Source organism: Peromyscus leucopus, chromosome 1 (assembly GCF_004664715.2).
Source record: "Peromyscus leucopus breed LL Stock chromosome 1, UCI_PerLeu_2.1, whole genome shotgun sequence".
NCBI classification, from domain to species: Eukaryota; Metazoa; Chordata; class Mammalia; order Rodentia; family Cricetidae; genus Peromyscus; species Peromyscus leucopus.
In genome coordinates this window covers 90,594,660-90,619,706 of record NC_051063.1, presented here as the reverse complement: position 1 = coordinate 90,619,706, position 25,047 = coordinate 90,594,660, and the positions used below count along the sequence as shown (strand labels likewise).

The window sequence follows — 25,047 nt, the reverse complement described above, 5'->3', positions numbered from 1 at the left end:
CAGGAAGCAGCGTGGAAGAATTAACCTAAGTTTCTTTTCCTGAACTCTGGTTTCCTGCTGTTGGCTCTTGCGGTGCATGTTAAGTCTACACAGAAACCAGCTGTAATGTTGCTTAGGTGACACAGAATATAGGGTTTGATTTCCCTGTGATTCAAAGGAGAAAAAGAATGGTCCTGGAAAGCAAGAGTAGAGTAATCTGTACCACACTGTGCCTCCTCTTCTCATACATAAAGTTAGCAACATGAAAGTTGCTGTGCTTTTTACGTGCTCTGCCAAGCACCTGCCACATTGCTGGTACACAGCAGTAAATAAGTGTAAGATGGTATTTCATAATAGCTAGCAATCCCTAAAGCACCAGAATAAATCTAAAGTGTGTCTAGTCACATGACTTTGGAGGTCTGTTTTTTCATGTGTGAAATGGAGAAGGCCCAGAAATGAGAATTATAGTAAAGATTAAAGGAGACAATGTATATTAAGTACCTAACATTGCATTGGTATATAGCATGTGGTGAGAATCACAATGACCATAATCCTATTGGTTATTAAGAAATAAATAATACAAGGTTAATACTAGTACCTTCACTGTCTCCAAGCCCCTCACAGACCCTTTTCCCTTTCAGAATTTCTGAATGGGGTTCTTTTTTTTTTTGTCCCATAGGGATCAAACTTTGTTTGCATATTAGAGTCCATTATAAACTATAGCTTTAGTTATTTTATCATTTTGTCCACTTTTATGTTTTTATGTTCAATAAACACTGAGTTAAATGATTGTCTCCACTGTGCGTAAGATGGAAGGCACAAAAATAGAAAAATTGAAGTACTGGAATTTGTTCAGTTTCAATAGCGCAGATGTGAACAAGAGGCTCAAAAAATAACAATACAGCATGTTTTCACAGTTCACTTGGGAATGCACCACAGTAAGTATTCTTTCAAATTTGAAATGTGTGTGGCAGTTCTCTGAGTCTGATTTGAGGATGCATATATGTTTTTCTTTTGAGCTACATAGGGAAAAATGAAGTAAAACCTCATTGACGTAATTGAACCTGATAACATCTCCTGGTTGTACTGCTGATGATTCACTGTGGTTTTGGTGGTTTTGTAGAACTCTGTAAAGCATGTTAGAGTTATAAACATATTCAAACAGAAACTTTTATCAGGATTCAACTTTTAACCACAGAGAAAAGATGAATTTAAATAAATGCAGCCTTGGGTACAACTTTATCAAACCAACTAAATTAAAAAAAATCATATGCATTTCATATGCTACTTAGAGAAAGCAGTAGTGTTCTTAAAATTAACTTCAATCTGTAGTGATAGTTTGTGAAAAGGCACAACCATTTCAGATAATGCATGAGTACTGGCATTTAGAAGGACATAGATAATATTTAAAAGTATACTATTGTCATTGAGATGTTTTTATTTTGATATACAATTCAGCTTTACTTTTCTATTTAAGTTGTTTTAGTGGTGCGGAAGTTGAAGTTTAATTGCCTATAACTTTGCTGACTTGGTAACTGTGCAGAGTTTGGCTGTCTACCTGGAAGCAAGATTTCAAAAGGGCTACATATTATATAGGAGAAATCAATACTCACACAAATACTTGTAAAACTCAAAATTTATACCTGCCATGCACTGTGCACTCAGTATGTTTGATAGTTACCCACAAGTTTTAGGTAAATGTGCAAAACAAACTTTTACTGCTTTTATAAACTAAAAACAGAATGTTTTTGCTTCACTAGTGCTGTTTGCAGTAACAAAGGTATTTCTAGTTAGCTCTACGACAAGTAAATAGGTTACATTTTAGGTTCATTTATATCCTATCATTTTCTGCTTCATTTAAATGAGAAAAATTAAACCACAGTTATACTAGGGGAGGCACTCAGTGTTTATTACTGTTGGTTCTATACATTCATGAACCTTGGAATTGTAAATTTATTTTTCACTAATGTCTACTTTTAGTCTGGTTTAGTTTAGTTATTAAGTTGATGAGCCATAGCATATTTAAATTTTGAGAAATAGAATTATTTCATATTTTGTTTAAAATATTTTAGTAATTGCTCCATTTTCTAAAGCATAAGAAAAAGATGATCTGGGGCTGGAGAGATGGCTCAGTGGTTAAGAGCACTGGCTGTTCCTCCAGAGGTCCTTAGTTCAATTCCCAGCAACCACATGGTGGCTGACAGCCATCTGTAATGAGATCTGGTGCCCTCTTCTGGCCTGCAGGGATACATGCAGACAGAACACTGTATACATAATAAATAAATTAAAAAAAAAAAAAAAGAAAAGAAAAAGATGATCTGTAGCCAAAATGTGTTTACATCTGTGATGTTTATATTGAATCACTCCTAACATGTTTTAAGTATCAGTTGTTTTCATCAAGTAAAAGCATTGGGTAGCTGGGTGTGATGGCACAGCTTGTAATAATCCCAGCTCTTGGGAGGTGGAGTCAGGAAGATCAGAAGTTCAAGAATTTGAGACCAGCTTGGTCTGCTGTACAGGGCCCTGGGCTCTGTCTCACCCTCCCCTAATGAAAAGCAGCATACAGATTTGTGTTATTATGGCATTTTTATTTCTTAATGAAGCTTTTTGCTTTTCAGATAACAGGTGCTGTCTAGGAACATTTCTTGATTCCAAGGCACATTTCCAAGTCTATACTAAAGTTTATAAAACAATGACTAAAAAGGAACAAGCCAGCTTTTATAACGTGGGTCTTTCATGATAAACATAGAAAGTTAGCTGCTGATCTTCCTTGTGTGGGCAGTTTGCACTTTACTGAGTGTTATCAGCAGCAAAGTGAAGTGTCTGTATGATAACTCCTTTGCATTGTGTGCTTTTTCTAGTCAGTGATGTCTTGAGCTGTCACATGGTTCATACATTTTTAAATTTCTCTCTCTTTCAGCATAATGTTGATGTTTCTAGTGTCTAGTTTTGTTAAGTCTCTCAGCAATGGCTTGTCTTTTTAATGTGCTTTTGCAATGAGGAGTACAGAATCTTAGTGGTAGCCTTGATATATATATATATATATATATATATATATATATATATATATATATATATATATATATAAAATTCAGAATATATGTCCTTTCATCCATGAAAACATTATTTTCTTGTTCTAGAAAAAAATGTTAGTTTACCAACGAGGTCTTTAAAAATTTGTTTGTTTTCCTATCATTATTTGACAAAGTTTCAAAGTAGACAATATTCAGAAGCATGTAGAGGAATGGATTGCCATTTAACAGTTCCAGTTTTTAGGTAATAGCTGTGGCATGTCTTAGTGGCACTTCTGCCTTCATGAGCTTGGGTAGTGCTGTCACATTACAGATGTGTAGCATTTAGACTGGGCAATTTACTTTTGAGTTATGTCACTGTGCTTACAATGCTATGAGTCTTTACAAAACTTAGTTTGAGCTGTTTATTATTTCTACATAGTATATAGAATGTAACACAATTTAAAGAGCACAAATTTAAGAGATATTAATAATGTTTGAATGATAAAAAATACTAGTTATTTTGTATTCTTATCAAATAAGCAGTCTTTGGACAATGGTGTATTTTTTTTTTTTAATAAAATTAAGGTTTACTATTATAAACCCTCAGCTGTAGTCCAGGCCTGGATGTCTCCATGGCCTTATATGGCAACACAGTCCACACAATCTGTATGGCCTCAGTGGCAGTTTGACCCTCGGGCACTAACATGGCCTCAGGTGTTGACCCTGGGCATCTGCATAGTCTTCAGTGGTAATAGGAGCACTGACATCGATGAAGACCTTTGCTGCAGTAGGGGCATGGACTCAGACTTGGCTCTGAAGAACAGCTTGGGCCTAGTTGTCACCATGGTCACTGGTGGCAGTGCAGGCCACTCAGATTGTCATGACCCCAGCTACAGCAGTCCTTTCCTCTCTACCATGGTCACAGGTAGTGAGCCAGAACCCAGGTATCCATGTGTACCTTGGTGACAATATGAGCCATCAACATCATCACAGTTGCCATAGAACCATGGATCCAGATATGGTCCTCGGAAGAAGTAGCCCAGGCCTGGATGCCAACTTGGCCCCAGGTGGCAGCACAGGCCACTCAGATTGGCATCAACCTGACTGTACGGTGGCCCTCAGGTCCAAATATGACCCTAGGTGGGGGCCCAGACCCCAGGCATCCATGTGACCCTTGTGGTAACTGGTACCATGGACATCAGTGCAGACCCTGGCTATGCAGACATGGTTCTTCCCTGAATCTCAAGCCTGGATGACTCCATGGTCTTGGGTATCAGCCCAGACCATTCAGGTCTGTATGGTCCCTGCTCTGTGGTAGCGTGGCCCTTGGGCATCTACATGACCACATGTGGTGTTCTCAACCCCAAGCATCCTCACGGCCCTCAGTGGTAATAGGGACCATGGACATCTACACGGATTATGGCTGAGATAGGGCCATGGACCAAGACATGGCCCTTGGCAGCAATCCAGGACTGGATGACACCCTGGGTGGCAAGCAGGCCTCCTACATCAGGTTGTTCTTCATGGCCTTCTCTTCTTCAGATCCATCTCTCTCTATAGGACATGAACTTCTCTCCCTACCATACCCTCACCATAATGGTGCTCAAATGCTTTGGGTGTGTGTATGTGTGTCCATCTCTGGATGCTTGGTTTTAATGTTGCTAAGCAGGCTTGTGGCTTCTTCCCACTCACCCATACTCCAGTATTTTCTTTAATATTTGTAAGTATTCTAGATTTTGAGGGACAAGTAAGTCAAAGATTATAATTTGATAAGCATTGACTAATAATATTATTGTATTTCCTAGTTAAAAATTTTCTCTAGTATTATAAGTGCATATGTATTACTTATATATGCATAATTTGATATTACAATGACATTTAGCAATATTTTCATCAAAGGTTTCCCTCCTTGGGTGTGGCTGTGACTCAGTAGTAGAGTGTTTGCCCAACATGTATGAGGCATGGATTCCACCTAGGACTGACCAAGTGTTTTGCTCCTTTGGCTGCCTCTGTATCTAGTTTCATTACTTCTCTTAGCATCAAGTACAAATAACCTGCAGAACCTGCCATGTAAAAATGTCAGAGAACTGGATCCATTTCACTCTTGCCTTTACGTCACAATTTCTTAAGCATGTTCTCTAATAACCATCTCTATTTCTCTGCCTCCCTAATCTCTTAACTTCTTAGCCAAACAGAGGTATATTTAAAGTGTGCATAAAATATGGAGACTAAAGACAAACATCATTGATCCACTATCACTTTCTTTTATTTTTAAGGCATGGTTTTGAAGTGTAGCGGAGGCTGACAAGGATCTCACTCTTCAGGCCAATTTGGTCTACAACTTGTGATCTTCCTGCCCCAGCTTCCTGAGTGCTGCTTTTAAAGACAAGTGCCATCTTTGAATGTTACCATTAGCATTACTGTTCCCTGTTTACCATAGGTCTGACTAGCTTCTCTTCTCTAAAGGTATATCCCATATACTCATATTTCTAAAAGTACACCTCAATATATATATATATATATATAATATAAATATTTTTTTCACGTAAATTTATCCTTTTCTGACTTGTGTTCAATTGTCTTCTAGGATTCACATACACAGTCCATAGCCACATTTCATTTATTGTCACTGATTGTATGCATATACTTTTTTTTTTTTTTTACCAAGTTTTGCTGAGAGATATTTGTGTTGTGTTTAGCTTTTTTCTATTCTAATATCTTGTATTGCTGTGTTGATTTTTGTTTTTGTCTCCTGGTGTCACATTATAGCAAAAGATCAAGCTCTGGTTTTTTTCCCCTAAATTTGTTGTGAATTAAGCTTTTATAAAGGACAATAGAAATGTCTAACTAGTGCCAATTTTCTAATGCTTAGACGCTGGTGAGATGGCTCAGCAGGTAAAAGTGCTTGCATGTGAGCCTGACAATCTGAGTTTAGTCTCTGAACCTGCACTGGAAAGGGAGAGCCAATCCTTGAAAGATATCCCCACTCCCCACTGTGACATGTGCATGAACACATACCACAAATGAAACACAGTTTTGAAATCTTTGTTCTTTAAAAATCTTTAAATTGGACACATAGTTGTGAATAGAGTGATAATTTCATATATATATTCAGTGTATAATGACTGAATCAAAGTAATTAGCATTCATATCTTCTTAAACTTTAAGATTTCTTAAAAAGAAATCTTAGTATTTCTTTGTGTTGAAGTTTTGAACTTTCCTAGTTCCTATAAAATATCTAATGAGTGTGAAATATACGCACTTTCTGTGCTGTAGAACACTAGAAATCATTCTACCTATGTAACTATAATTTTACCTCCTGTTTAACTCCTCTTTCCTTCTCCAACGCACTCTTCCTTGTCTGTACTCTGTTTTTATGAAATCAACTCTTTCAGCTTCCACATGTGAATAAGAACATGTGATACTTGTCTTTCTGTGTTTGGCTTGTTTTGTTTAATATGTCTTCTAGCTCCATCCATATTATTACAAAAGACAGTATTTCATCCCTTTTCATGGCAGAATTATATCCCCTCATGCATATTCAATACATTTTCTTTATCTAACCATAAATGGAAATAAAGACTGACTCATCTATTTTGAATAACACTGCAATAAACATGAAAGTGCAGATAGCTCTGATAAACTTACTTAAATTCTCTTGAATCTATATCTAGTAGTAGGATAGTTGGTTCATGTAGAAGTTCCATTTTTAGTTTTGCACAGACACTTCATTTTTTTCTGTGCTAGTCTACCCTCCAAAAATGGTATATACGAAATTGCCTTTCCTTGTATCTCTATCAATATTAGAAAAATCTTGTATTATAATTTCTCTTTATTCTTGAGAATTTTCTACATGTATCTAATAAAATGATAATATCCACCCTCATTTCCTTTGTTCAACTCCCTAAGTATCCCCTAAAACATCCTCTCCCAACTTATGTCTCTCCCCTGCCTCTTTTGAATAACCCACTAAATCCAGTTAGTTCTTCCCATTTATATATGTATATAGAGCCACCATTGGAATGTGGGTATCCTGCTAGTGGGAATACCATCAAAAATCGGTTGGGTTATGGTTGAGAACTGAGTAGGGAACCTGAATTGCAAACTAGGAGTTACTATTATTCTTGGGAATCTCCCTCTCCACAGCTGACAACTGCCAGTAGTTTCTTAGTAAGGAGTGGGGACTGGAGAACACCTCTGCCATCTAGGCCAGATTTTTTGTTGTTGTTTTTTTTTGCTTAATTTTATTCAGGTCTTATGCAGGTAGTACCAGCTGCAGTAGGTTCCTGAGTGCCATAGCCATGCCATCTCCAGAAGACAGCCTTTCACCGAAATCCTGACCGTCTTCTAGCTCTCACATGTTTTCAGTCTCCTCTTCCATAATGTTCCCTGAGTCTTGGAGAGAGGGGAATTGATAGAGTCTATTGGTATAAATATACATATTTAGAAGACAATTTAACAACATGACCAGTGATCAAAATAACAAGAGCAAGGTCTTCACTAAGCTGCCATAGACTTCTGACAGGAATACAGAACCAGGCTTGAATTCCCTCCTGTGGAGAAAGTAATTGAGTCCTAACACAATAGCCATCCCAAATGGGAGGAGATAGTATTTTCCTTGAAAAGTTCACACCTTTTCTAAGGGATTTATCATTGACTTTTTCTTACATCTCTTCCCATAATTAATGTCTGTTCATCAAGCCTGTGTTAAATAATTTTCTTAATTAACTTGATAAAAAATGGAGTGAGATAATAGTCCATTGTTGTAGCACAAATCTTAAAGGGTCTTATTAATAAAAACAAACTGGAGCCAGTTATTGGGGTGAATGCTGAAAGATCAGAGAAACAGAACAGGCCACCGCTAACCTCACCTCACCAACTTCTCAGCTGATCCTGTTTCCTCAAACTGGAAGCCTCTGAGTCCTCATCCGGAATGAATCTCAGCTTAACTAAAAAGCCTAAAAGCTTAACCAGGCTCCAGTTCCTGGTCCTCACACCTTAAATAACTTTCTGCTTCCTGCCATCACTTCCTGGGATTAAAGGCGTGCGCCACCACCGCTTGGCTGTTTCCTGTGTGGCTTTGAACTCACAGAGATCCAGACTGATCTCTGCCTTCAGAATGTTAGGATTAAAGGTGTGTGTGCCATCATTTTCTGGCCTCTGTATCTAGTGGCTGTTCTGTTCTCTGACCCCAGATAAATTTATTAGGGTTCACAATATATTGGGCAACAATATCACCACACATTGTGATTTTCATTTTTCATTTCCCTGGTGATGTTGATCTTTTTTCATATACTTTCAGCCTTTTGTATTTTCTTTTGAGAAATACGAATTCAGATATTTACCAATTTAAAATTAGATTTTTTATTTTAATTTTGTGAATTCTTTGTATATTCTGAACGCTAACCTCCATCACATGAAGAGCCAACATCTATTTTCTTCCATGCTTTAGGGTTATTAATTTTGTTGATTGTTTCTTTTGCTGAAGCTTCTTCAGTATAAACCCATTAATTTATCCTGATATAATCTAACTTATTTATATGGGCATCCATCCAGTGTTTCTTGTACCATTTTTTTTGAAGAAACTCCCATTTTTCCAGTTGTTATTTTTGACAACTTTGTCAAAGATGAATTGGCTGTAGGTATCTGTATTTATATACATGTTTATGTTTTACTCCATTAGTGTGTTTCACTGTCACTGCTGTGTGCTTTGGTTACCATAGCCGTGCAGTATTTTTGAAATCAGATATTGTGATACTACTGTCTTTTCTTCCTTATGGCTATTCATTTGTGTGTGTGTGTGTGTGTGTGTGTGTGTGTGTGAGAGAGAGAGAGAGAGAGAGAGAGAGAGAGAGATATTCCATACAAATTTTAGGATTTTTTTTCTTTGTTTCTGTGAACAGTGTCACTAGAATTTTAGAAGATATTGCATTGAGTCTGTAGATTGCTTGGTGAGTGTGGATATTATAGCCATATTAATTCTTTTAAACTGCATATATCTTTTAAATTGATATATATTTTTATTCCTGTGGCCTTTTTAGTTTCTTTTATCCATGTTTATAACATTGATTATAGGAATTAGATTGATTCCCTGCTTAAATTTTTTTCCTGAGTACTTTGCTTTCATAGCTATTGTTAATGTTTTTGTATTTGTGATTTCTTTTTAGCAAATTCATTACTGATAGAGTTTTGCTGGTTTTTATGTTACTCTCGTGTCCTGAAACTTAACCATTGTTTATTGGTACTAACAGATGTATGTGTCCTTTATCATCTTAAATTGTTTTTGGATTAATATTTAAAATAATGAGTTTCATTGTGATAGTTTTATTTTCATACATATATTATAGTTTGTATTAGATTTTCCACATGTAAGATGTTCATGTTTGTATTAGTTACTTTTTTTGTCACTGTAACCAAAATAAGCAAATAAAAGAGAAAGATTTATTTTGGTTCAGAGTCAAGGAGTCAGTTTGTTGTTGCTTGGCTCTATGAACTTTGGAAAAACAAGTAGGAGCATGTGGTGGTGGACAGCAGTTCACATCATGACAGAAGGTAAATGGATTGAAAAAGGAAAGGGGAGAGGAGCAGAGATAACCTTCAGAGGCCCACTCCTAGGACCTACTTCCTTTAGTTGTGCCCACCTCTGAAGGTTCTTATACTCTCCCAAAAGAGCACTGTCACTTGGGGACTGAACATTCAAACATATGAAAGGATATTTCCCTTTCTAATGGATATTTTCTAGTCGAAGAATAACAATTGATTTCCTGCTTCCCTATTGAAATGACCTTTACTACTTCCCTATGCTTTGTTGCTCAGGCTTCTCCCAGTACTGTGTCAAACAGTAAAGTGGGCATACTTATCTCATTTCTGATATTAGAGGAAACACTTTGAGCTTTTCCTCATTCAGAATGATGTTGACCAGGGGATTGAGGTATCAAGTACTTACTTTGTTGAGCTACATTCCTTTTATACTTATCTTTAAAGGATTTTTGCTATGGAGAGTATTCAACTTTATCAAATGCTTTTGCTGAATCAATCTATGGAGTACTACATTTATTGATTTGTGTATGTTCAGCAAGCCATACATCGTTGCAAGTAGTCTCCCTTGACCATGGTACATATATGTCTTTAAATATATACTGTTCAATTTAATTAGTAATTGTTGAGAACTTTACATCTGTATTCATTGGGGATATGTCCTATCGTTTCCTCTTGTCTGATTTGGGTAATGCTGTCCTCCTAGAATGACTGTGGAGTGCTTTTTCTCCCTTTCAATAATTTGAAATCAGTAGACACTAGTTTTTTTTCCCCCCACTTTAAAAGTTGGATACAATTCAGCGGTAAAGCCATCCAATCTTGGGCTTTTCTTTTTTTGGACAAGGTTGTTGATATATTCAGGTTTTCTTCATGGTTCAATTTTGATATGTCCAGAAATGTATGCATTTCCTCTAGATTTTCCAATTTATTTGTGTATAAATAATATTAATGGAAAAGTAAAAAAAAAAGTTTTTAATAATAGTCTCTAATGATCTTTTGCACTTCTTTGGTATCAATTATAGTTCTCTATTTTATCTCTGGCTCATTTATTTGAATCGTCTCTCCATTTTTTCCATACCCAGCTAAATGCTTGTTGACTTTATTATCTTTCAAAAATCATTATTTCTTTTATTTATCTTTTGTGTTCATTTAGTGTCTATTTTTTTCTCTGATTTTTGTTATTTCTTCCTTCTGATTTTGGTGTTAGTTTATTCTTGTTTTTTTTTTTTAAGTCCTTAATTTGCATCACTAGGTTGTTTGAAATTGTTCTTTTTTTATTGATTTACGTGATTATTACTACAAACTCTCTGTATCTGATCTCCTTAGATTCAGTATTGTTTGTTCTACATAATTGAGGTACTCTGTTATTGGGTGAATATATGTTTGTAATTATTTCCGCTTGTTGAATTGATCACTTTATCATCTTAAATTATTTTGTCATAATGAGTTTTATTGTAAAAGTTTCATTTCTATACATTTCCATTATACTTTGTTCTTGTTTGCCTGGTTACTGCCTCTCTTCCTTCCTCCCTCAAATAATCCCTCCTGATTTCATTCATATACATATATACAATGTTTTCCTCTTTCATTTCTTTTCCCATTTCCTTTAGATTCGTCCTTCTCTCTCACAGTCTCTTTCTACTTCCATGAGTTATATATAAATGTCTTTTCATGATTTTTTAAAAATATTTTATTATTATTATGTACATGCATATGTTCCATATGAGTGAGGAGGATGGAGAGATGTCAAATCCCCTGGAGCTAGAGTTACAGGCAGTTGTGAGCTGCCAGATGTGGGTGCTGGGAGTTGAACTCAGGTCCTCTGGAAGAACAGTATGTGCTCTTAATCACTGAGCCATCTCTCAAACCCCCCATTTTTTTTTTTTTTTTTTGGTTTTTCAAGACAGGGTTTCTCTGTGTAGCTTTGCGCCTTTCCTGGAACTCACTTTGGAGACCAGGCTGGTCTCGAACTCAGAGAGATCCTCCTGCCTTTGCCTTCCAAGTGCTGGGATTAAAGGAGCGTGTGCCACCACTGCCCGAGATTTTAACGCCAAAGGGTTTTTTTTTTTTGTTTTGTTTTTTGGTTTTTTGAGACAGGGTTTCTCTATGTAGCTTTGTGCCTTTTCTGGAACTCGCTTTGTAGACCAGGCTGGCCTCGAAATCACAAAGATTCACCTGCCTCTGCCTCCCAAGTGCTGGGATTAAAGGCGTGTGCCACCACCACCTGGCTAAAAACTTATTCATTTTATTTATTTATTTATTGGTTTTTTTTTTTGAGACAGGGTTTTGCTGTGTAGCTTTGCGCCTTTCCTGGAACTCACTCTGTAGCCCAGGCTGGCCTCGAACTCACAGAGATCCGCCTGCCTCTGCCTCCCAAGTGCTGGGATTAAAGGCGTGCACCACCACCACCACCACCACCCGGCTCATGATTTTTATCTTTAAGCATATTTTATTAAATACATGTACTACTACTTGCTCATACTTTGTTGTGCTTATGTGGAATCTCATTTTCTGCCCCTACAATTTCAGTCTTTATATGTGAAGTTAATTTCATATACTTTTTTTTTAAAGTTTAATGCATACAGTCTAAATCTTTTAATTCAGAAATTTAGCTCATTTAAATTTAAGGTTATTAATATAAGGATATATTTCTGTAATCATGATCATGTTTTTTTCTGGTTGTTTTATACTTACTCTATTTAATTCTTCATTAATTGTTTGTTGTGGAACATTTTTTAAGATGTGTTATATAGGTAGACATTTCTGTCCCACCCTCCTAATTCCCAAAAAACAAATGCTTGGCTGATAGCTCAGGCTTATTACTAACTAGTTCTTACAACTTAAATTAACCCATTTCTATTAATCTATGTATTGCCACATGGCTCATGGCTTTGTCTGTCCTCCAGCATGTCTTGCTCCATCTGTGCCTCCTGGCGAGGTCAAATATACATCACATGTCTTGTAGTTTTTTAGGTTATTTCTTTATGTCTAAATTTATTTCAGGATTTCAAGGGGTCTTCCTCTTAAATGATCTATGTCTCTGCTGCTAGCAAACAGCCTACCCAAGAAAAGACAGTTGCCAAGAAGCTGTGTTTGATTTAATCTTTTTGTGGTTTTATGACCCCTTTTTAAAGCTTTGTCAGATCTTATGTGGAAATTCTGGCCCCACATTGGATGCCATTTGTAGGCAGAAGTTTCTGTCCCACCTGTCAATTCCCAAATAACTGACATGGAGACTCAATATTAATTACAAAGGTTTGGCTGATAGCTCAGGCTTATTACTAACTAGCTCTTTCAACTTAAATGAACCCATTTCTATTAATTTATGTATTGCCACATGGCTCATGACTTCACCCATCCTCCAGCATGTCTTGCTCCCTCTGTGTCTCCTGGCGACCCTACTGAGTCTACCTTTCTTCCTCCCAGCATTCTCAGTTTGGCTGTTCCACCTATACTTCCTGCCTGGGTACTAGCCAGTCATTTCTTTATTAACTAATGAGAGTAATACATATCCACAGTGTACAGAAAGATTATTCCACAGTAGTATTACATTCATTTATACTGTGGAATATTCATTTAATGATGTAATGATGTGTTGCATTCTTTTATGCTGCATTTGTTTAACTCTGTAAAGCTGTGTTACATTGCCCACCTAAAAATACCTGATTGCTCTAATAAAGAGCTGAATAGTCAATAGCTAAGCAGGAGAAAGAAAAAGGCAGGGCTGCCAGGCAGAAAGAATAAATAGGGGGAGAAATCTAGGCTCAAGAGAAGAAAGATGAAGGAGGAGTGAGAAAAGGAGGAGGAGAGGAGGATACCAGGGTCCAGCCACCTAGCCACACAGCCAGCCACCAAATAAGAAGGAAAGAAAAATATATAGAATAAAGAAAGGTAGAAAGCCCAGAGGCAAAATGTAATTTAAGAGAAATGGGATAATTTAAGTTAGAAAAGCTGGCTAGAAACAAGCCAAACTGAGGCCGAGCAATCGTAAGTAAGAATAAGTCTATTTATTTGGGACCTGGATGTTGGGGCCCCCAAAGAGTAAAAACAAAACAATAACAACAAACCAACTACAGTTGTTCTTTGTAGCTTGGTATGTTTCTCTTTTGGTAAGACTTTTTTTTTTTTTAATCTTTTTTCCCTCGTCTATGATGGTAGATTTTTATTTTCATTTTCTTTTTCATTCTAGTATGGCACGTCTCAAGTGTTTCTTGTGAGGCCAGTCTGGGGAGGTAAATTCTCCCAATTTTTGTTTCTTATAATTTCTGAAAAAAGCCCTTGTTGGATATAGTATTCCTGATTGACAGGTTTTTACTTTCAAGACTTTACATATGTCATCCTAGACTCTCTTCACATGTAATGTTTCTGTTAAGAAATCTGCTGTTTGTGTACTGGGATTCCCATACATGTAACTTGACACTTGTTTGCTTTTTTTTTTTTTTTTTTTTTTTTTCCGGTGGTATCACTTTGCCTTTAATTTTTAACAGTCTGATTACAGTGTGCCTCGGGAAAGCCTTTGTTTGGAGACTATTTGGAGACATTTGACCTTTAAATCTGGATGCTCATATCTTTCTGAAGGTTGAATATTTTAAAATATTTAAATGAATAAGTTTTCTATGCATTACTCCTGTTGTTTTCCTACTGTAATATTGCTAGTATTTCTTCAATTTATGGTGTTTTATATAGATCTTGTGTTCCTTCCCTCCTTCCTCCTCTTTGCTTTTTTCCTTCTGCTGCTTAGTCTAGCCTGTCATCAAAGCTCTTAGCTATATTTGTTGTTCATTTATTGAGTTCTTTATCTCCAAAATTTCTGTTTTATTAAAATGATCTCTATCTCTCTAATGAATTCTTCTAGATCATAGATTGCTTTTGTAATTTTGTTGATTTGTCTGTAATTTCTTGGCTCACTGAATTATCTTAGAATCATTAGTTTTAATTATTCATGTAGTCTGCCAATTCCCTCCTATCTATTGGCAGAGAACTTTTATGATGTTAATTTGATTTCCTTTAAATGTTTCTTCTGTTTATACTTTAATATTTGTCTGTCTGGAGGAGTACTTGCTCTTACTAATTTAATAAGGTGGAATTTGTAGAAGATTTTCTCATGTATATGTTTTTAGAGTGTTGGTTGAATAGGTATGTGGCATTGGTTAAAGGATGGTTGAAATAGTATAGTACTTGTGGATCTTAACCAGCAATGATTAATGGTGGTCATGACATGTGCGTTTCTTTGCTCTCAGCTGTAGGGGTTTGTAGGATTACTCCACTAGTTGTGATGAAACTTTCTTAGGCATGGTGGTTTTTGCCAGTGGCTGTGGGTGTGACATATGGCTGCTACTGTGAGGTGCCTGTCAGATTTGTGGGTCGTGTGCTTGTAGTGCCACTCTAGTGGGCTTGGAAAGGCATGTCACAGTGTACATGACAGTGAGGGTAGGATGCTGAGAGCGCCAAAGGGCTGCAGGCAGTGAGCTAGGTACTTAGTAAGTTGACGGTTTATTGTGTTCCTTCAAGAGGCTTCAGGATCCAAGTTGCTCAGGGTGTGACTTTTGGCTGTTTCCTGGGGACAGAGGTGAATGGGCAAAGCTACCCAACCACTTCTCAGTTTGGTAGGCTAATTACATGATTCCTGAGGTTATGTGAGGGTGGGCAGGAGCAACCAGCTATTCCTTGAGGCTGTAAGATGGCATCCTGGCAGCTTCTAGGGGAACTGGCAAGCTGATCCATTTGGTAGAAAGGCTGCCTAGCAGTGTGTTGAATCCTTAGGAAGATGGCAAGTGTCACCCAGTTATTGTTTCAGGAGGTGGGCTGAGTATCCTGGCTACTTAATGGTGTTGCAGGGTGATGAGTATAATCACAGCAGAGCTACTTTCTGATTAGGTGGGCATATAGGACCTTCTGGCTGGTTCATGTGTGTTCTTTTGATATGTTAAGTATGATTGAGTTATGCGTCCCCCCCTAGAGCTTAGCTGGATCATATCTGTCTTCTAATTCTATAGGTAGCTGAGGAGGACCTTTTGATCATCCTGCTTCCATCTTCCAACTTCTGGGATTTAAAGTGTGCACCACCATGCTGAATTGGTTTAATGTGGTGCTGAGGAGTGAACCTAGCATTTCATGTTTGAGCTACATATCCAGTACCAGTCTCCTCCTTCTTCCCAGCTTTTAGGACAGGGTCTCATATATACCAGATTGGACTAGAACTCACTACTAGCTGAAGATGTTAATATCTGGATTTGCTCTAAAATATAGATCTAAATGTGGACTCTTGGGCAATCATTCATTTGGTGCTAATTATGTAGAAAATTTCATTTCCTCAAAATCTCTAATGTTGTTATTGTTCAAATTACACAAAAGATATTTTACTAGTTTTTGTGGCATTTACTGTATCTGCTTTTATTGAATAAGAGAATTTCAGCTTAAGAACTGCTGCCTTTTGGTAATTGTGATCCTGTAGAAAGTAGCTGAAAATAATGACATGCTGATGCTTAAAAGTTGATTTGAAGCCAACTTTTAGCCAGGACAGGTGTGGAGAAGAACATGATAATGAGATAAAGGTCCACAAGGAGTGAATTTATTAGAGGAAATAACCTTCAATAGAAAAATGATACAGTAGAGAGGATCTGAAAGTAGTGAGCAGAGAGGACAAACACTACACATGGTAAGGTTTGATGAACCTCTAGGATTACAGTGGCCTCTGAGTAGTCCACTTTTCATTTGTCTAAACTCAGAATGTAAACAAAGATGGGATCAGTCTTATAAACAAACATCAGAATTCCTTTATCCCAAAGTCTTTAGCATATTTTCATTATAATTCCCTACCCCTGCCCAGGAAGCTCGAGACATTTTTTGTTTGTTTGTTTTTTGTAATGATTTTTCTTTTTCCTAGATACTTTAATACCAAAGTGTACAGCACATCTCTTTTATACAATATATCTATTTATGTAGTATAGCTATTGATTAAGATTTTTCAGGGTCTTAAGAACCAGTCTTATTTGTTTAGGGGCAATGGTACCTCCACTAAGAACACTAGGTATGACTATAAATATAGTTTTGGGCAATAGAGTACAACTAACTGAGAGGGTAATGTTGATTGATCAGATGAGTCAATGAAGTGGGGAGAATACTTGGTGTTAAGCTATTAAAATACAAGTGTGCTTGAGGTAATAAATCCATTTATGCTTTGACCAATGCATCTTGGAAATGAGACATCAGCTTATAGAACAGAATGCAAATTAATAGATTACAGTCTGTGCCTTAGGCAATTTTTAGCTACACATCATATGACTGTTTTCACTTGACTATTGTAGACTTTTGTTGGTAAACTTGAGAAAACATCAGATTTATAGAAGTCAAAATGAGGGGAATGGTGATTAAGCTAGTCGATATCCTCAATCACCAAGAAACTGCCATAAGGACAGAATTGAAGTATTACAGCTAGATCTCCAAAGCCAGTCCTCTACAGACAGCATGCAGAGAATGGGTCATAGCAGTCTCAGGGGTTTTAGGTTATTAGTCTTAATGTCTTAAACTGCATTAGTGTCTCTAGAATCCAGATTGCATGCTCATTAAGTCACAACCTAAAATAATTATTGCAGTACTCTACTTAGGGCCATAAGAAACAACTATGTAAATGTAGTAATTGTATCCATTAAAATGTAACTTTGTGTAGCTTCACCACAGCCATTTTGAGGCATGGGTCCATGAGGTCTCTTAAGAGGATAGTGTATTTGAATTTTCTTTAGAAAGAAATAGATTTCAGTAGGAAGAAGAAATTACTTAATGAAAGGATGTTGATGAGGAGATAGTAATAATAACCACAGCCCTTTTTTTTGAATGACCAAAGGTGGTGCATTTTCTAAAATAGAAAGCACCAAATTAGAGCCCACTGAGACTATTCTCTTAGCAGTCTTATTCTGAACTATTTTTCATATTTTTAGAGATTTTAAAGAAAAAATAAGCAAACAAACAAACATGAAAGAATATGTTATAAAGACCATATTTGGTTTGCAAAGCCTGTACTCTGTTCCTTTACAAAAATAGTTTTACAACCACTAGAATGGTGACCAAATAGGAAACACATTAAGATTTTTTGCAATTTTTTTTTGTTGTTGTTGCTGTAGCCATCACCATGAGTATATTCAGGTTTCAGAAGAGGCTGCCTTTTATCTGCTGAGGTAAAAAGGAGGTCTGGTTTGACCCCAGTGAGACCAATGAAATTGCCACTGCCTGTTCCTTCCAGTAGATCTGGAAGCTGATCAAAGATGGACTGATCATCTGTAAGCCAGTGACTGTCCATTCCCGGGCTTGATACCAAAAAATATACCTTGACTAGAGGAAGGGCATGTGTGTGGGCATAGCAAAAAGGTGCTGCATATTTTTGAATGCCTTAGAAGGTGCCTTGGATGAGAAGGATGTGGTTCCTGTACTGGCTTCTCAGGAGGTAATATGAACTCAGGACTGACCACTGCATGTATCATAGCCTATAGGGTATGTGTTTGAAGACAAACAAACAAAAAACGACGACCACCACAATAACAAAAAACCCCAAGCAGATTGTCACAATCAATCCCTGCCACACATACCACATATAACAACAAGGAAAAGAGGCATGAATTTGAATGAGAGAAAAAAGGAGGGAGTATATGGGATAAGTATATTATAAATTCAAAAACAATTTTAAAATTACACAAAAAGAACCATTTAAAGAGGACAAAATCAAGAAATAAAGCTTACCTCTCATGTATGCATATAGTAAGTGGCCTTTGTAATATATAACATCCATCAGTCATTAAAATAAAACAAGCCTTTAAAAAAGATTTTTTGCAACTAAAAGACTTAAACCCAATGGCAAGAACAAACATAAATAGTGAAGTATAAAAAAAAAAAGTCAGGATTTTTATTTAAAATGTAGTAGACTTATTCAATATTAGGGTTCAAAGTCTTGTAGAAAATGACAATTAACAAGGAATTAGTTAAGCAAAAAGAAAAGACTTATTCTTTAACTCAAAACAGTTCATAGAAATTTAGGGTAGATAGATGGTCATGACTGTGATAGCTTACTAAATTCAAGTTAACTCTGTCTTGTTGAATGCAGTGATTGTTGTACTAGACAAGCGGGTAGCCAGGAAGCCTTCTAGGAAAAGGCAGAGAAAGCAAAGCTGGCCTGAGAGTTATACCAGTGGTCTTGGAAAGACATGAAGACAGTCACTACTTATTTATGTATTGAAAAGAGTGTACTTTGATATTTGTAAAGCATTTCTTTAAATATAATTTAACCTAGGGGGAGAGGAAACTCTGAAGCTTTGTCTATGGGAGAGCCTTATTAGTAAGAAAATAGCTACACACATGGACATGAGCTTAAGATGATGGTGATGACTCTTTGTGAGGGGCATCTGCTGTTATTTAATTTTTCTTATATTTTCAGTGACGTGATTTTGGATCTGTTTTTCCTATTTTGTGATATTTTTATACTTAAATTTTTTTTACTTTACTTACATGTATGTGTTTGTCTGTATGTGTGCCATGTGCACACAGTGCCTGTGGAGTACAGAAAGGGGCATTGGATCTTCTAGAATTAGAGTTACAGGCAGTTGTAAGCCACCTGATGTGGGTGCTGGGATTTGAACTTGGGTTATTTATGAGAGCAGTAAGAGCTCTTAACCTTTGAGTCATCTTTCAGTCCAATAACAAATATTTGAAGGTTAATAATAAGTTACTATAGTGCCTTTGTTCTGAAAATGCTTTATCTTTTGTATTACTCAGTTGTAGATTATATGAATTAATGAAGTAATCTATAAAGAGATTATTTTTATTCTCATCTCCCCGACTCCCTTTCTGATAGCTAAGCTATTGTAGACATCTCCAGTGGAAGAGGGTGCAGATTGATTGTCTTGGCATGTGTTTGCTCACAGCTGTAACCTGGTGCTCTTTTACAGATGATTCTCTGGGACTGGGACTTGAAGCAGTGGTGCAAACCTCATTACCAGGTAAGCACGAGTGGTACTGATGTCTGTTCAAATTACCCAAACTTTAGGTAAAGTTACACTCGTAGGATTTCAATATGATAAAATGTTCTTACCTGAGCTAAGTTAGCCAGAATTTTTATGGAGTTAGATTTTTAAAAGTTTATTAAATATAAATGAAAAATAAAATAACAAAGTAGTTGTACTTCTAATATAATCATGGCTCAAAATAAACTATTATCTTTATATTAAAGATGAGGGTTTCCCCCCTTTTTTTGGATGGGACACTGATGTACAGAAGGAGAGAAACAGATGTTAGGCCATGTATGAAAGACTAAATAAATTGGCAAAAAAAATTTTATAGGGAAGCAAAATGCTCTACTTTGATTTTCTGAAATATTTATTGATTTTTACCATATGTACAGAAAACTGCACAACTCTGGTTTTCACAAGCTAAGCCTTCTGTGTAACTAGGACCCATGTGAAGAGGAAGCACTACAACCTCAGAGCCTCACTTACACCACTGTATCCCCAGAAAACCCCTGTCCTGACTTCTAGTCATTTTTTTTTCTTATTTTCACACTATATATGCATGTATAAATGGAAATGGAGTAATGTGTACTTTAAGATCATTTTTGATCACTTAAGCATTATATATCAGTAACAGAAAAATGAAAATAGAAGTATAGGAGATAGAAAAATAATTCAAGAACACCATGAATTGTATGTTATATATTGTTATAGCTGCTAATTTTTATTTTAGTAGATATTTTTGAATTATAAATGTGCACTTGTATAGTCTACTCTATAAAACTGATTATTTCATATGACATTTTGAAATACATTTTTTCACAATATATTATTTCACAATAATAGAGAAACCTTAAGTATATATGTTACAGGAATTTTAGCATTCTCTTAGCTTTATTTTAATAGTTGTCTCAACACCAACTTTTTAAAAAAATGAATGCCACTTTGAGTGGCTGTTTTTTATTTTGTATTTAAATGTTTCTAGTTTTTTTTTTTTTATTATTATTTTTTGCATTGTGGCTGTAGGTATGCCTGTGGATGCAGAGCTCCCAAAGGCAAGAAGAGGGTGTCTGGAGTTACAGATGGTTGTGAGCCACCTGTGGGTACTAGAAACTGAAGCCAGGTCCTCTGGAAGAGCAAGTGCTTTTAACTGCTGAATCATCACTCCAGCCCCCTGATTTTTATTTTCAAACAGTGTGTGTACAATAGCCACAATAGCCCCTAGGATGAAAATGACCTCTGGACCTTGGTAAGCAAAATTATGCTACCACAGTAATCAGATAAAACCAAGGAGTAGGCACATCTGACTTGAAATGGGATACCTCTTTGACTAGTTACATAATAGACTTTATCATCATTCATATTCACAGAGATCCTCAATTTCCAGTTAAAAGAGAATCTAAATTAGTGGCAAAATCTAAAGATAAATAAGCATAAATAGTCAGAACCATGGGCTTGTCTGACAGGCTACTATATATTAGGCATCTCTACTGTTTTTGCTTTTTCCTCTTTCTTTCTGACAATCCTTATCAAAGGATAGCATTCATCTATAAAAGTACACAGCTCATAAATGAATAACTTGATGTATTTTCTCACACTGAAGAATTAACATTCCCTATTCCTTCTAGGCCCTTTTCCTAGTTATTCAGCTTCCCTCTGGGGTTATGTCAGTCCTAAATTCTGCTGTTTCACCCTAGCTTTTTTATTCTTTTAAAAATAGAAACATTGTACTTTTTCTATTAAGTTGGCTGTGAGATAAATTAGTAGTGGATATAGCAGTAACCAGTTTGTTTTCCATTTGTTCCACTGAATTAACATATTACAATGTATTTATTGATTGTATTGTTGTGCTCCATTTTTGTTTTATGCTTGTTTTTTTGGTTTTGGTTTTTTGTTTTGTTTTGTTTTTGACTGTTGCAAGTTATATTGCTGGAACAGTCTTTTTGTTGGGTATGTAACTTGGAGTGAATTGCTAACTATATATATGTTCACTTTCAGTTAATAGTGTCAGATAATTTCCCAGTTTGTGTTCATTTTACTCAACAACCAGTGTATGAGTATTCTAGTGGCTTTGCATTCCTCTAAACATTTAGTAAAAAAATCCCGGTAACTGTATAAAATGCTCTTATTGATAACTCATCAGATTGAGGGCTGTTTCTTATGTTAGTTGGACACCTAGATATCCACTGGTCAAAAGTTTTTGTAAGTTTTTCATCTTTCATTTAGCAGTCAGTAGGAGGTCTTTATGTATTCTGAACATGAACATATATGTACATGTCCATGGATGTATATTTCATATGTGTGTGTGTGTGTGTGTGTGTGTGTGTGTGTGTGAATTATATGTTTACTTAAGAACTCTCGAGTCACGAAGATTTTCTTTCTTCCATGCTACCTTCTAGGTGCTTTGTTGTTTAACTTTCCACCTTTAGATCTGTAGTACATTTAATTAATTTCTTAGTTTGGGTAAGTTTGGCTTTTTATATATGTGTCATTTAAGATCCCTTAAATTTTTTGTTACGTTTATTTATTTGGGTTGGGAGAGGCATGTGGATGTCAGAGAGTTGGCGCTTTCCTTTCACCATGAGGAGTCCAGGGATTGGATTTAGGCCTTCAGGATTGGTGGCAAGTACATTTCACTCACTAAGCTATTTCTCTGGCCCGAGATGCTTTTTTTTTTTTTTTTTTTTTTTTTTTTTTTGAGACATACAATTGACCCAATTCTAATTTGAAAGCTCTACCAAAATAGAAATATTTTTGAGAATTTCTGCTTTGCTTCTCCATCTTTTGCCACTGTTTCTAAATGAGCAAATTCCTTCAGTAGAAAAGCAGTTTTTTCTTCTTTCTTTCCTTCCTTCCTTCCCTCTTTCCTTCCTCTCTCTCTCTCTTTCTTCCATCCTTCCTCCCTTTTCATTCCCTCCTCCCGTCTGTCTGTCTGTCTCTGTCTCTATCTCTGTCTCTGTCTCTTGTTTTTCAAGACAGGGTTTTTCTGCGTAACAACCCTGGCTGACCTGGAACTCACTTTGTAGAAACCTCTAGCTCACCGAGATCTGCCTGCCTCTTGCCTCCTGAGTGCTGGGATTAAAGGTATGTGCCACCACTGCCCAGCAGAGCAGTTCTTAAATAAGCTTGTTTCTTTGTTAGGATCTTGTTTGGCTTTTTAAGTCCTGATTTTACTGTCTTTTAAACCTTGCTTGAAATCTGAATTTGTTTTCCCAAATTGGAGAAAGGCCCTTTGTGTTTCCTGTGAGTGCTCTGCCTCCCATCCTCTCTGTCTTGTGCCAATTATTAGTCGCTAGCAAAGTCCGTGAGGGAAAAAGAATAGCATAGATTTAAAAAAATGTATATGTATATGACTGTGACTGGTCCCAGAGGCCACAGACTAGAGCTAAAGGAATTTAGAGTTACAGGTGGTTGTCTATACAGGTGCTTCATAGCCGGTGCTTGGCAACCAAACCCAGGCCCTCTGGAAGAGCAGCAAGCAAGTCATACTGAGCCATCTAGACTTTTGAGTTCTTTTCCTTCTCTCTGCCTCTGCCTGCCCCCACCTCTCTCATTCTCTGCCTCTCTTTCTGTGTCTGTCTTTCTTTTTTGAAATCAGAACGTTTATTTTGACTGATTGAAATTCTCAAGATGAACTAGATGCTACAACAAACAGCTGCCTTCTTGGGTTTAGGTGTTCCTTCACAGAATTCATGCCTGAATCTTCAGTATAAAATTTTCAGGTGCCTCATCTGCCCAGTCCCAGTAGTGTTTTGTCTCTTAGCCTTGGCAAGGCATAACTCCAGTTACACTTTCTCTTGCACTTAGCAGGGTAGCCACGTTTGCCAGAGGTCTACTTCTGAAGGTGGCAGGCCTTCGGCCACAGTGGCAGCACAATTATTGCATTGCTTTCTGAAGGATGATGTTTCTTTCTCATCTTGCTTCTGCTGCCCTGTCCAAAGAGACTGGAAGAGAAGGCACTTCTACTTCCTTTGAGTTCATTTCTATCTTCTCTCTTAACTATGAGTCCTTGACCTTTTATGCCCTGTGTTGCTTGAATGTATGCTATAGTATTTAATTCAGATTTTCTAGTTTTAGGCCAGAGTTGGTCTGATGCCAACTAGTCTCTCTCTTTCTTATAATAAGATCAATGTATTTCAATGTTGTAACATGATAGATAGCCCAGTGCTATATCAAAGTAGCAAAAGTGAAGGTTCCCAGTGTTTTATAAACACTATGAATGGCAGTACACTTGCATTCAACTTCACAAGAAATTCTCTTCAGGTCCATGAAGATTCATTGACAGCTGCGGACGTGGGTGTGTGTAGATTGAGCAGACAATGAAAGTCTCTCAAACCAGACTGACAAGAATGGGATGTAATGGCAGGATGGCCAACTGCTGACAAAATTAACTTTTAAAATTAGTCATTCAAAGCAAACATAGCATATAGCAAAGCTACAGGAAATAAATAATGGAACAATAAGACAACACATGGGTTAGAGCTCTAAAGCAGTGAACATATTTCTTCCTGTCTTGTAATAGAAGAAGCCATGGAAACAGAGTTCTGCAGCTGTCCATGGTGCTTAATCTACCCCCCCCCCCATTTACCTCTCCTCCATCCCCCATGGATATCAATGAAAAACCTGGAATTCCCTGCTCTATAAGATTCTGGTGATCCTTGGCCGGGCGGTGGTGGCGCACGCCTTTAATCCCAGCACTCAGGAGGCAGAGGCAAGCGGATCTCTGTGAGTTCGAGGCCAGCCTGGGGTACCAAGTGAGTTCCAGGAAAGGCGCAAAGCTACACAAGAGAAACCCTGTCTCGGAAAAAAAAAAAAAAAAAAAAAAGATTCTGGTGATCCAACCTAGTCTCTTTTATTGAAAGTAATTTGAGAGTAATATTGATTTCCTCAGAGAACTAGTTGAAATACTAGCTGCTACATAGTAGAACTAAATAAAGATGTGAACTCATGTTAATTTCAATAACAGTAACTATTAAGCATCTCTAAAATTGTAGTCTAAGAACGATCATAGACTAAGTCTTTTAGTATTTAAGGGCCATGCAGTCACTGCCAGTGCCTCAGTGGCAAGTTCTCCTTGCTTTCTTCTCCCTCTCTCTTTCTGTCTTTCTTTCTATCTGCCTGTCTCTCATTTAAGATGCAGAACATTTAAGATACAGAAACAATTTCTTTCTTTAAAATTCCTTTCTATAAAAACGCAAGAATCTTACTTAATATAAGACAATGAGAAATGGAATCATGTTCAGTGTTAGAAGTTGTAAATTATTTGAATATTCAACTTAATGCTGTGTTGAATCATGTTGCTGCCTTGCTCACTACTTTTCTATCTCACTCAGAATTATAGAGCAAGACCTTGTCATAGACTTAAAAGAATTCATTCACTGTAGTAAGTTCCTTTCTGCTTTTTGGCTCTTGACTCACAGACTCCCTCCTCTATCATTAATTTTCTTCCAATTGCCCTGGTGTTCTGCCTCAGAGAGGCCAGGCTGACTTCTGCTTCTGCACTTTGTGTTTGCTAGAAACTGCAC

General features: G+C 36.7%; 1 protein-coding gene across 1 annotated transcript in view; it reads left to right on the top strand.

The window, feature by feature from the left end:
• Nucleotides 1–25,047, top strand: part of Pde3b (phosphodiesterase 3B) — a 144,087-nt gene that overhangs the window by 68,320 nt on the left and 50,720 nt on the right. Inside the window, 1 exon segment of the mRNA XM_028875884.2 lies at nt 19,466–19,516. Coding sequence (XP_028731717.1) covers nt 19,466–19,516 — 51 coding nt within the window.